Source organism: Vipera ursinii (genome assembly GCF_947247035.1).
Source record: "Vipera ursinii genome assembly, chromosome: 2".
In the NCBI taxonomy this organism is placed as follows: Eukaryota; Metazoa; Chordata; class Lepidosauria; order Squamata; family Viperidae; genus Vipera; species Vipera ursinii.
The window spans coordinates 276,880,593-276,894,043 of record NC_139513.1 but is presented as its reverse complement, the minus strand read 5'-3'; the positions used below and the strand labels follow the sequence as shown (position 1 = coordinate 276,894,043).

At 36.7% G+C, this 13,451-nt stretch overlaps 1 protein-coding gene across 2 annotated transcripts in view; it reads right to left on the bottom strand.

Moving 5' to 3' along the window:
- Positions 1-3,366: 3,366 nt before the first annotated feature.
- The window catches only part of PRLR (prolactin receptor), an 86,915-nt gene continuing 76,830 nt past the window's right edge, over positions 3,367-13,451 (bottom strand). For both annotated transcript variants that reach the window (XM_083351508.1, XM_083351507.1), the window contains 3 exons: positions 11,764-11,863; positions 10,572-10,641; positions 3,367-9,803 (listed from right to left, as the gene is read on the bottom strand). In XM_083351508.1, the coding sequence (XP_083207634.1) occupies positions 8,784-9,803; positions 10,572-10,641; positions 11,764-11,863 (1,190 nt within the window). In that variant the 3' untranslated portion in view covers positions 3,367-8,783. The remainder of the gene's footprint in view (positions 9,804-10,571; positions 10,642-11,763; positions 11,864-13,451) is intronic.

The following is a 13,451-nucleotide window of genomic DNA, read 5'->3' as shown; positions in this document are numbered from 1 at the left end:
CAATTGTGATAAATGAAGTCCAACCCATCTTCAAGATACCATTTTGGGATGCCTGCTCTTAACAATAAGGATAGATGATTTCACTGGAGTCCTTAGGAAAACCAGGAATAAGTTCAGCAAAATCTTTAAGAGATATTGTACAGGTATTTCTTGAATTATGACTGATTGCTTAGAGAGCATTCAGTTACGATGGATTACTCAAAAAACATTTATTACCCAGTTCTAACAGCTGGTCCTCCCTGTGGTCATATTTTGTATGTGGGGCACTCAGCAGCCAGCCTGCATTTATGACTATTTGCAGCATTCCTTGATCACATGACTTTCTGGCTTCCAGCAAAAAGAGTCCATGGTGAACAATGGATTTGCCTAATGACTGCAACATTTGCTTAACGACCACCACAGAAAAGGTCATAAAAACAGATTTAGCCACATGGTGACCCACTTTATGATCATCATGATTTAATGATTGTAATGGGGATGTAATAATTGTATAATAATTATCATTATTTGTAATAATGAATTCGGCCATTGTTGGCTGGGATTGTGTGGATCAACTGGATTGCAGGAAGAGGTAAAAGTTTATGTTGAGTGGGCTAGATCGGGGGGGGGTCATACTGCTGGCCCGCGGGTCGGATGTGTCATGCCAAAACTGCACCCACCCCATTGCCAGCAATGGGAAAAAAAGTCACGATATGTTGTGACACGTCACGTGACATCGCAAGTTTGACACCTGTGGGCTAGATCATGCACTCCCTCCTTATTGTGAGTCTTTAATTTAGTAAATACAGTAATTTACTAAAAGAAATAGAACTAGATTTCAAAATGTGCTCCAGAAACAATTTAATGCATTGGAAAAATTACAAGAAAATTACATTAAATTGACATGACTTTAAAAAAATAGATATGTCAGAAAAGAATACACAATTATTGATCATGAAAGTAAAACCTTGTTTAAAGAAATAGTAGGTTAATCAAAGCAAGCTGTGATTGCCCTATTACTTTCAACTAAGCAGTTCATCTTCTAAACACATTTAATCACATTTAATCAACAATAATGTTTTCCTGAGCTTTTTATTGTTTTACCAGTATTCTTCAAATATTATTAAATGTAGATTATTGCCAATCTGTACCTATATTTTAATTTAATCCATACAACTGGGCATACATCATATAAATCATTGGTAATTTTGCTACGTTTATGAAACAATAACCAAATATCTTTCTCTCTCCTCCCCCAGTCTTATGTCTTAAATATATAAATTAAAATAACTATTCTACAAGTGAATAGGCTCATGATTTGCATGTAATATGACCACACCAGGGACTGCAACTTTACCTTTTTCTCAGCTAGGGTATGTGTGGGATGTGGTGGCTCAGTGGGTTAGGACGCTGAGCTTGTCGATTAGAAGGTTGGCAGTTTGGCGGGTCGAATCCCGAGTGCTGTGTAACAGAGTGAGCGCCTGTTACTCGTCCCAGCTTCTGCCAACCTAGCAGTTCAAAAGCACGTAAAAATGCAAGTAGAAAAATAGGGACCACTACGGTGGGAAGGTAACAGCATTCCGTGTGCCTTTGGCGTCTAGTCATGCCGGCCACATGACCACGGAGACGTGGTCTCTTCGGCTTTGAAACAGAGATGAGCACCGGCCCCTAGAGTTGGAAACGACTAGCACACATGTGCGGGGGAACCTTTACCTTTACTTTTTAGGGTATGTGTGATTCAGAACATTCAGTTATACATTGAATTATTAAATGTGACTTACTCAGAAATCTTCAGATAAAAAATTGCTGAGAGATAAGCAAGAAAAAGCTGCAACATTTTTTGTCAGATCTCAAATATACATCACTTGCATTTCCTAGAATATAAACTTTCAATGAGGAAGCTTCTGACAACCTGCAATGATGGAAACTATGTTTTTCAAGACAATTATTTTTTTCTGCACTCAAAGTAGTATTTTAAATTTCTTTGTTTGTTTGACACACAGTTTTACTTTTTTGGCATCAGCTACAATTCTGCCAATTCTAACTTCCCAACCAGGAAAAGCTGGCACAATTTGAGAATAATGTTGAACTTGGATGGTGCCATTATTTAGGAGAAAATACTACTAAGTGCAGACTGATCTAGGTCTTTCTGACTCATAACAAGCACATTGAAGGATAACTGTCAAAAGGGTATCACAAGAACATTATGACTAGAGGCCAGTCCCAATGGTTTATTATAGAGAAAACAGACTTTGTCAGAAATCCACAGGAGCCCTAGGCAAAAGGGCTCGTGTATTGTTTTAAGTCCAAACCATGAGATTATACTTGGCAAATGTCTCTCTATTCATTAAATTATAAGGAGGAAGAAGTACAACATATCCAGAATGGCAAGCTTCTGTTATTAATGTATAGCCAAGCTGAGTAAAATTATTTTAGCCTTCTCATGGAGTTAATTTCTTGGTCTGGTCTTTCTAAGTGGGGCTGATGTCTATTGATTTAAACTGAGCTGATTCACCCATTTAGAGCTTACTAGTTTTTGGAGGTTGACAACTTCTGTCCCATTATTACAGCCCCAAAACAATATTAAAAGGAGGTGATTCAAGAGGTCCCAAGTCAATAGGTTTCCATATATGGTGCATAGGAGTGCGCAACATTTGAATTAGTGAGTTAAAATTGTACAGGATACTTCAAATCAATATAAGCAAAATTGTTCCCATATTACATCATCATCATATTATTGAACAATTGATATTTCACACATTAAACACATTTTTGAGAACTGATTGTTCAAGCTGCATCACCTTTCCTAAAAGAGTTGAATAAAAAATAAATTATTTTATTTTTGATAATTAAAGGAACTAACTGCATGCTGAAAGGGCTCATTTGTATTATTGATTACAAGATTTTTTTCCCCCAAACTGCACAAAGTTTTTTTATTCCAGAACTTATAGCATGTTGTCCGGTGGAATCTTTATAGCAACTGATCAGAAAAAGCTGATGATAAAATTCAGCAGAATCTCCTGCCATGGTGGGCAGGAGGTTGGACTAGAAAACCTCAAAGGTCCCTTCGGACCCTTTTATTCTATATTCTTTGTTCTAAAATCTGATGGATTGAACACAGCCTCTAAGAGAAACCCAGGATAAACCTACTGAAAGTATACGTAGAAGTAGCCAATTCTGATGGATTATTTATTTATTTATTTATTTATTTTTATTTTTATTCCATTTATATCCCGCCCTTCTCCGAAGACTCAGGGCGGCTTACAAGCTTAGCAGTAGCCTTCATTCTATGTATATGCCTGCTTATCAGGGCTTTCGCCCCCCCCCCCCAGCGGCATTATTACAAAGTCAGCTTAACTGCCCCCAACAATCTGGGACCTCATTTTACCTACCTCGGAAGGATGGAAGGCTGAGTCAACCTTGAGCCTGGTGGGACTCGAACCTGCACTAATTGCAGGCAGCTGGTGTTACTTAAGGAGGCATTAGCCCACTGCTCCACCAAGGCTGATTATATTTGTTACTATTTCTACGTTTGTTTACACACCAATAAGATTGCCACTGGCCAGTCATAATTTAATACACAGAATCTGATTAGTTTAGTTGAGTTTAGTCAATCCTAAGTGGAGACACTCAAAGCTAATTTAGGCCCATTATGAAGTTTAAACAATTGCTTATATGTGTGTGCACATTCACTTCCTACTGGAATGGGGGAAAGGCAGTCTCTGCATGTAAAAAGCTATTGGCAAAAGATTCTTTCAGGCCTCAAAGGGATGAAGATTGCTCTTAGAAAACAAACACAGTTCAATCTGGCACATAGTGTGAACTATTTACAGCTCTCTTGACGTACATAATTATGCTTCTGTGATTCAGAAAAATATCTAAGCAATTACAAAAGATTCAATTCGCTCCTTTTAAAATATTCAGCAGTTAGAAACTGCAATCTTTTTTTCTTCTTGCATAGATCCCATGTACTACTAAATAAAGCAAATACAATCTATAATTTGGAACAATCTAGGTACCATATTGTATTATTAATGATATGTCATTAATGATATACGTCAATTATTTAAAATCCAGAAAGATATAAAAAAGATAAAGACGAAGGTCAGTACATTCTTCATGAGGCTGACCCATCATTCAGTCACAACCACTAATAGAGTAAGCTGAGATTTTTACAAGGTAAACAAATGTCATGTGATTTTCAAGTTCCTATTCTTTCATCATCATCAAATTTTCAGGAAACCTTTCGTTTGAACCTTGAACATTTTCAAAAACAGGAACTTTTGAGCATTTTACACATTAATTCAATGATACATTAATTTAATTTGGAATTACTGATCCATTTAGGATTGTCAAAATATTATGGTACTTCTAGAGAATGTATTGTAATCCCTGGCATAGGGCACTGGATTTGGTTTTTTTTTAGTATATCACAGTTAAAAAGATAAAAATATAAATTTTAAAATAAAAAAGTGGAGAAAAGAAAGAAAATAGAAAAGAAAGTACAGAAAAGAAATATATAAAAATAGTTTTCCCTTTCATCACAAGTAAAGATAATTATAATAAAATAACATCCTTTCTTAAATTAAATGATCTCTTCTTCCAATATCCCATCTCTTATTTATAAACAAATCCTCAAAGCCTTTCCTGATGAACAAGTCAATTGAGGATTACCAGAGATAACAACATAACCATTTTAATATGATCAAATAAACCAACTTTATATTCCTTCCTTTTTTACTTTTAATAATGTAGAGTCCTTTCAAATTAAGTTCTAGAATAACAGTAATTTCTTTTCATTTTTTCCTTGTCCAGTCTCACAAAATTCTTCAAAGCTTTAACAGGCCTCATTTGTAAATTCAACATAAAAAAATTCTCCAAGACATTGTCTTGGTTTGTTATTTGTATGCCCTTTTCATAGTTAAGTCATCAGTCAACTTCTTTTGTATGTCCAATATAGCATCTTTTTCCACATAATTCTTATAGCCTGATAAGTTTAAAAATCTGCTTTCATATCAATTTCAGTTATGTCAGATAGAAATTGTTCCTCTCTCATAACATCTTTGAAACAGTCTATTTATTGATTACAGCCAATTTTTAAAAATATCCTTTAATATGTCCAATGTTGAAATGTATTGCTTCATTCTTTGTTAGCGAGTCAAATTTAAGTGTTCTTCTCCTTTATTTATAATCTTTAGTTCCTTCTACACCTCTCTAGTTTATAATCTTCCAAGTCTCATCTTATTCTTTTTAACAGAATCCAAAATAAAAACATTTTCTTGCTGGAATGATTCTTACGATTACTTCCAAAATCTTATTTTAAATTCATCTGGATCATTAGTCTATTTGTAATTTTCCAAAATCAATGTTCAAATCACCCTTTTGCTATTTATTCTAAAAGAATTTTTTAAAGTCCTTAAACTTGCATCTAAAACTTTTTTTCCACTGAGAATTGAAGGAAACTCATTAGGTGCTGTAAATCCAAAGGTTCCTAAGATAGTAGCTGAAAAACAGTTAAGAAGCAATATCCCAAAGCAATTAGAAAAGGAAGTATGCAAACCCAGTGTTTTTTTTTTTGAAAGTGCCAACTGTGGATTCAGCCAGATGGTCATTCCCTGGTTTACCAGAGCTAGTTTAAAACCACCAAAGATTGCTCTCTTACAGTCTCCTAGCAAGGAGAACTGTACAATCTCAAGCCCTCTCTTTGTTCTCTTCTTATCTGGCATTGAATAGGTTTTAATAGGTTTTACAGTACGTATCTGTTTACAAGCGAGTTGTACTAAAATATAAAAGTGCAAACTTGACTGAAAGCAGGCATGCAAAAAAAATTCAGTCAAAAGAGAAGAACTCTATTCAATATATAAACTATGTAAAATATTGAACAAAATAACTTCTTACATTATTACATTTTAAACTCTTAACATGTTATTTATTTATATGTAGTAAATATAATGATTCTCAATTCAGCGGACTTCGGATACAACCAACAAACTTTTGTTCAGACTCTTTTTTTCCATTTATAACAATTATTGAATGAAGCAAATGACATAAATTAACAAAGGTGACATAAATTTAGTTTTGATATAGTGGACTTAACAGAATCTCTCCACATATTAAATGTTTTCATTGTGCTTAAAAACATGCACAATCTTGTAAAAGGGTAAAATAAGATCTAGTGTATATTTTTATAACTTGTCTTAATATACATCATATAATACATCAATGCAGAAATTACAACTGGGTACAAATGACATTTTGAAATTCTCCACTAAACATGTCAGCAGAGAAGGTAGGTGGGTGATTTTTCTGAATATCTCCAAGGGAAGGAGGTATCCTTCAACAATTTCTCGATGGACAGACTCGCTCTTATCAGTGACAATATCAATAAGTGGAAAAGTCTAATGGCAGATGTTCTTTCGTGATGTGTTGCTTTTAGGCTTAATTAAATTTTGGATAGACAGGGAGGCTATGGAGGGAGAATTGTGCAATGAAAGATAGGATATCTTTGACAAAATTTAAGGCAAATACACCACCTTCCAACCATGAGAATTTCTCTAAATTTCTCCTTGGAGAAATCAAATTTGTCTAAAACAAATTTTCTTTTGTCACTCTGAATCAGAACTGGCAGAAAAGAAAGAGCACAGTAGGATAGGAACATCTGTAAATTGCATTTGGGCCTTGATAAACCATGGCTAGTTAAATGTATAGCAGTCTTCCCAAGCTGGTGCCTTCCAGAAACACTGGACCCACAGCTTGGAGAAATGTAGCCACAAAAACAACTGCCTGACACCAGCTGACTGGGAAGTTAGAGAATTGCAGTCCTAGTGCACTGTATTATCAGGAGATAATCAGGATGGAATCACCAGTTCCTTCTCTGCCAAGAGCTGAATCCTGACCAGCATGCATAGTAAGATAAAGGAAGAACCCTGCTTACTTCTATCATCTGTTTATTTTATGCATAGGCTTTTCCAATAGCTTCTGTAGGCCAAAATGGTTAATAGAACTACAACATTACAAAAATGTGGGCAAGTTTACAGCTAGAACTTTCACTCTTGAACTTCTGACCCCCACTGAGAACACATGCTTCAATCTCTACGGAAGAGAGTTACTGTTTGCCCCCTTCTTTAAGCTTGGGTGCTTCCTCTTCAAATGGCTTCAGAATTCAACACCATTGCTGGAAGCTTTTCCCACCCAGGTAGAGCTGCGAATTGCCAGCTCACGCAGTCAACCAGAAAAGCCAAAGACCTCATAAATATAACTGGATGCAAATTCAGCTCTATTCTAACGGCCACCTTTTATAAAAAATTGCAACGTCCTCTGTTATTTTCTGCTTTGCTTGCAGAGGCAAAAAAATAGACAATAAAACTCTAGATAAATACATACAGCTCTGGGAAGTTGGAAAATAAATATTTAGAATAGAAAAATAATCTGCAAAAGTACACAGGGGGCTACATTAAAGTAGCTTTTTTATTATGTACAATAAGGCAGTATATGAAATTGAATTAAAGTAAGTTAGAGTGACACAGAAGTGGGCTAGTTTAAATCTCCCCCTTTCCCCAAAGGTTGGAATTTGAAAATCACTTATTTTGACAAGGAAGATCTTTGGATTGAGCTCAGCCAAAAAGGAATTCAAGAACCTAGCACACCAAAGCCATAAAGGAGGCACAATTTCCTCCCCCCATCCCTACTTAGCTATATTTTAGTAGCTTAAAATGAGGTAAGTTTGTAAACATTTATAAAAATAGGACTCTTTTAAATAGGAAAAAAAGCAGAGAAATAACACCACCCCTCCTTTTTAGAGCTTCTAAAATGTGTTAACATACATAGCAGCATGTGACATAAATTTGCAAATTTTCACTAGCAGCATTTCATAGAACCTGCATGAATAACAACAGAATACAATCATGCAGCGTGTGGTGGGTGTTGGTTTTATGTCATGGAATTTAGGGATTTGTTTGGTTGTTAAGCGTCATATTTATTCTACTGAGGAAACAGGAACGCATCCTGTTTTTGGCTGGCAAAAGAATGACCCAACTTGGGCATCAACAGCGAATTCCCTGCCCACTGCCATGGGTCTCCCAATGCTCACATGCTTCCTTGAGACTGTTTAATGCTTCCACTGAGCACTTCATTGGGTAATAAAACGTCCGCAAGAAAAGAACCTCAGAGAACACCACGGGCTTCTCATTTCAACCATGAACTGCAAATATTCTTCTCTTAAGTATAAATGGCAGCTACTCAACCTTTTGTCATTAGTCATTTGTAAGGCCATTTATCTTTTGCAACTGGTGGGAATAAAGGAGAGCAGGCAGGAGATGCCCCTCTCTTAAATGATGAGGAGGAGGAGGGACAGTTGTAGAAAAGAGACACCAGAAATTTGAGGGCGATACAATTCTGTGGCACTTGGAAGTGCAGGGCTCTTGTATATTTCTTCTGCATGGTGTTGGATGTCAAGGTTCAATAAATGAGAAGCAAAAACGGTGGGTTGCATATGTATTGTAGCCTTCCAGGGTGCCTAATTGTCCCTTAACCAGAAATTCTTGATAATTTGTCATTTTTGATAAGGCTTGTCAGAAATAAATGCAATAGGTTGTAGTTTGAAATAAAATCATGACACGTACTTTCCTAAAGTCAGACTTCACCAAAAACAACTCTCTTAATCATAATCATCAATATAAATTTTCTCCTTCTGTCTGTTCTTAATGACTGAATACAAAACACAAAAAGATGTGAGCTACAGCTGAGCAATTTTGTGCCAAGAATGTTTTTTTTCCCCCTTGCATTACCTGGGAATTTCAATTTGTTTAATGAAAGGCTGGCATAAAGTTATTTGGATCCATGTAATCTAAACCACCAATCTGTATCTTGCACGTGTTGGGAACTGGGAGGCAATAGATCGTGTTTTTCTCTGCCCAGCTTTCCGGATTGGACTCCTTTGGGGGTTCCTGAAAAGAAGGCAAGACCTCCATTTTGGTCTCTGGTAATAATACCAGAAGATGATTAGCTGCAACAGTTGAAACCTTGGAGTATTCTTTTGCATCTGAAGGCAGAGGGCCCTTTTCCGTTTTCTCAAGGCTTTCTTTCTGCTTGGGTAGCACAGCCAACACCCCATCGCTTCTGACTTTGTGAATCTCTACATAATCCATTGGCTTTGTAGATGTAAAAGGCAACTGCTCTGGAGGCACCAACCAGAATGCCTCTTGATTGTGCTGAGCGCTTAGAGACAAATTGGCTCCATCTTCCAGTTGGGCTGTTTTTTCTTTACTAACAGTCTCAATGGGTTCCGGAGTTTGAGAACAGTGCTTTCCGTCACTTCTCCCCCAAATGGGTGACCTTTTTACATTTGTGGCTTTGAGCACCCTTTTGCAGATCTCTATGGCATCATGAGAGGAACACTTTGGACTGTGAGAGTGCCCTGCCTGGTCTCCAGGCCATGTAGATGACTTTAGGCTCTTAGTAGTCAACTGTGGGAGACACTTTTCAGGGTGTAGTTTTAACGTTTCTGAGAGTTTTTTTCTATCACCGTTCCTTTGAACCTCGTCAGAATCCGGTACTTCTGCTGCAGGGAGCAGTTTTCCAACTTCTTTATATTTGTCTTGCACTAGAGATGGACTCTCACAGCTTCCTCTTCCTGAATCGCAGTCTATTTCCTGGTGTGCTGGCTTTACATGTTTATTGGGGTGAGTTTTCCCATGGTTTGGCATTAGCTGCTGATCTTCGCTGTCATCTATCTCCAAAAATTCTATGAGAAGATCATCAGAGTCTAAAGTTGGAGGAAAACCCTGACAATCAAGAGCACTCAGCAATTCTTCAGTTTTTCCTGCCTGGAGAAAGATGAAATGCACCCTGGATTACTATAAAAATGATATAGTGCATAAAAATGAGCTGAACACATTTGGACCTACAGCAGAGGAGATACAGATCTTAAAGCGGGTTACATTTTATTAAGCAGAAAAGTGAACATGATTGTTGAGCTATGAAAAGGACTGCAATTCAAAAAGTTTCTGGAGATAGGTTAAAGCTGTATTTAATTTTATGTAACATTTTTTACATATAACAACTGCTATATGGGAAGTGTTCCAGCAGCTGCATCTGAAATTTTGGAGGGCCCTGAAGCTATAGCTGGGGCACATCATGAAGTTGTGCAAAGGTTCTCCTAGCAGAGAAGTTATTAAGAGCCATGGTGGTGCAGTGATTAGAATGCAGCACTGCAGGCTAACTCACTGCTCACTCCAGGAGTTCGATCCTGACCAGCTCATGGTTGACTCAGCCTTCCATCCTTCCGAGGTCGGTAAAATGAGGACCCAGATTGTTGGGGGCTATAGGCTGACTCTGTAAACCGTTTAGAGGGGGCTGTAAAGCACTGTTGAAGTGGTATATGTCTAAATGCTATTGCTATTGCTATCATAATAACAGCAGAATAATAACAGCAGAAAAGTTATCCCTTTGGAAGGCAAAATGTTTCTTGCTTGATGCTTTTTTTTGGCCAAAGAGCATATGACCAAACTATAGCAAACATAGACAAGGCATGACCAAAGAAAGGATTTTCACATTCTGCTGGTGAAAAGCCAAACTCTCCTTTAACAGCTCACCTGTAACAGTTGAGCATCCAAGCCTTTTATTTTTGGACCTGGAACTGGTGGGAGAAGGTGAGCTATCATCCTGAAATGCAAAAGGAAGTCAGTAAAAAATAAAAAACAACAACTCTCTTTCACACATCTTAAAGTTACCAAAGTTGAGGAACCCTCCTCTAGACTTTCTGAAATAAGAAATTTCAGAAGGGATAAATATCTTCGTTCAAGATGTTGGGCTCTTGGGCTCAAATAATAGTTAGATGAAAATAGCAAATGATTAAGAACTCCAGATTATCATTCAGTGGCAGTATAGGTATAAGCTGCTCATGGAAGATCATCTTTATATAAAATTATCTCTGGCACCAAAATGATTACAATTTCCTCTGCCTCCTGCTCTCCAATTAACTGATCATTTCCTGTTAAATATGAACTATGTCAAAGAAGTCAGAACTGGAATTGGAGTGGACAGAGAGAAATTTCAAAGCTTGCTCCCCAGGTCACTGGTTTGTTAGTAATCACATCAATTTTGTGCCAAGTGGGAAGTCTATATTGTGTCTTTCCATTCCTGCTGTTTAAATAAATAAAAAAGAGGTAGCATGGATGTATTTAAGGCATTCTTAAAGTCACATATCAGAGCTAACATGCAAGATTTTGATGCACAAACCTGACAGTGAGTTTGTGTTTTGGGACAAAGGAATTCTCTACAAAACATTAAGTCATAATTTGTTTAGCCATGAATTACTGAATAAACACAATTAATTGGATTTACACAACATGCTAAGTCATAAACTCATGTTTACAAGTCATATATGCCAACTTCAAATCAAATCAATCATATCTTTATCCACCCCATTCTCAAATGCTTATAGTTTGGAAAGTATTCTTTAAGTCAGTGGTTCTCAATCTTTTCTTCACTATGGACCCCCTTTAAATATCTTTTGTGGCCATAGACCATGGCTACGAACCTCCAATACTTAACATTTAAATCATAATATTTCTTCAAGCCTTCGCAGAACCCCTGTGATGACATTGCCCCCTCCAGGGGTCCATGGACCACAGTTTGAGAATCACTATTTAAAGTGAATGCAATGATTTCAGACAGACAATAGTCTATTAGAGAGGAACAGTAGCCTTTTCCCTTCACTGCTAATGTAGATTTTATGGCAGGTTTGTTTTTGTACATCTTACAACATCTACAGTTGTAGCTTACTTGGTTTTTTTCAAAGCCAGTATCCAGATCAAGATCAAACAAGCGGCAATTGATAAAAAACCCACAACGATCCAAACAACTACATCCTTTGGACTGATATCTGAGAGAGAAAACAAGCTGGTTTAAATTACATGCAACTGCATATATCTTCATTATTTTTTTAGAGAAGGAAATTTTATTGCATAGTTTTATTACATCTCCACAATAAGTTTGTGAAGCTAAATTATGGTGCCTGAATGGGTCAAGAATATCAAGTTGACTGAACCAAGCAATGCCAACAAATCTGGAGAACATCACAGTGGCCAACTACAGTGGCCTGTAAAGATCAATCTACCTTGAAATATAAATGAATGAATGAATGAAGAGACTTAACAGTGTGTACAAATTGACTTCCACTCTTGCACAGTAGCGCAGCAGCCAAGGGATTTTGGGGCTCCGTGCCCTTTGGCTAAATTTCTTCCTGTTAGGGAACCCTAAATGGGCCAGAAGCTGCCCCGAAGAGGCGGCAAAGAAGGAAGGAAGTCCCATGGACCACGGAGAGATGGCAGTCAACCCAATCGGTCCAGGAGAAGCCTTCCAGAAACCAACAGGAGAAAGGCTAGCCTAACTTCAGAGTCTAGCCCAAGCTACAAGCAACCGAAGTCAAAAAGCACTTTTTAAAGCTGATTGTAAACAGCATGTTTGAATCTGGGCAAGATCATTGATTTTCTCTATCCTACTTATTAACTTTCCTGGGAAAAAAAATTCCCAAGAAGCAAAAAACCTCCAAACATGAAGGAAAGGGATTTTTGCCCCACCCTTTTACTAATGGAAGTGGCAAATTAAATCTTTATGGAGGACCAAAACATACAGAAATGAAATGACATGAATATAAAACCTAAATTTGGATAAGTTGGAATTGTTGAATGGTTAAGATTCTCATTTTAAAGGCAATTTTCTATTTTGATAATTTGAAAAATTAACTGGTGCTGACAGCTAGTGGTGGATAAAGACTATGACAGCTATGGCTTTTATACAGGAGTTGGCAAAATATGGAAAAAACTAATCTGTGCTTGTGACCTTCAAAGCTGTAACAATAGAGAACAGCTGTGACAAAAAAAAGAAAACAATTCGGGTTGCAGACAAAGAGAGGATTATAAACTTCAGGGAACCTTTTTGAACCTTTTGGGATTATAAATATCTACTAAACTGTGACTCTAAAGCTATTTGCAGAGAAAAGAAAACCTCAATTCTTGACCACTATGGAAAATCAGACTTGCAGAAAGAATTTATCAAGAAAAAATAAATACCTTTCAAGAGGAGACATATGAAATGCTGCAACTAATTCAAACAACAATGACTTCAAACCACAAAAAAATCCAAAATAACTTTGAAAACATGAACCAATTCATCTCCAATTTAACTTTATAACAAAAAAATCCCAGGAAATAACAGTAGAGAATGAACAGATAAAACAGATAACTGAACACAAATTCAAGGATAAAGACTCAAAGATGGAACTTAACACAACAAAGAAGTATGATTTAACCCAAGTGGAAAAACAATTACAAGAAATATTGGTTTTGGAAAAGGCAATTTATATTTTAAGACCACAAGACAAATTTGAGGATAAGAAAAAAGACTGGTCAAAATGGATTGCATAGACATCAGGAACACCATTAGAGCTGGAGAGATAAAAAATGATAAGA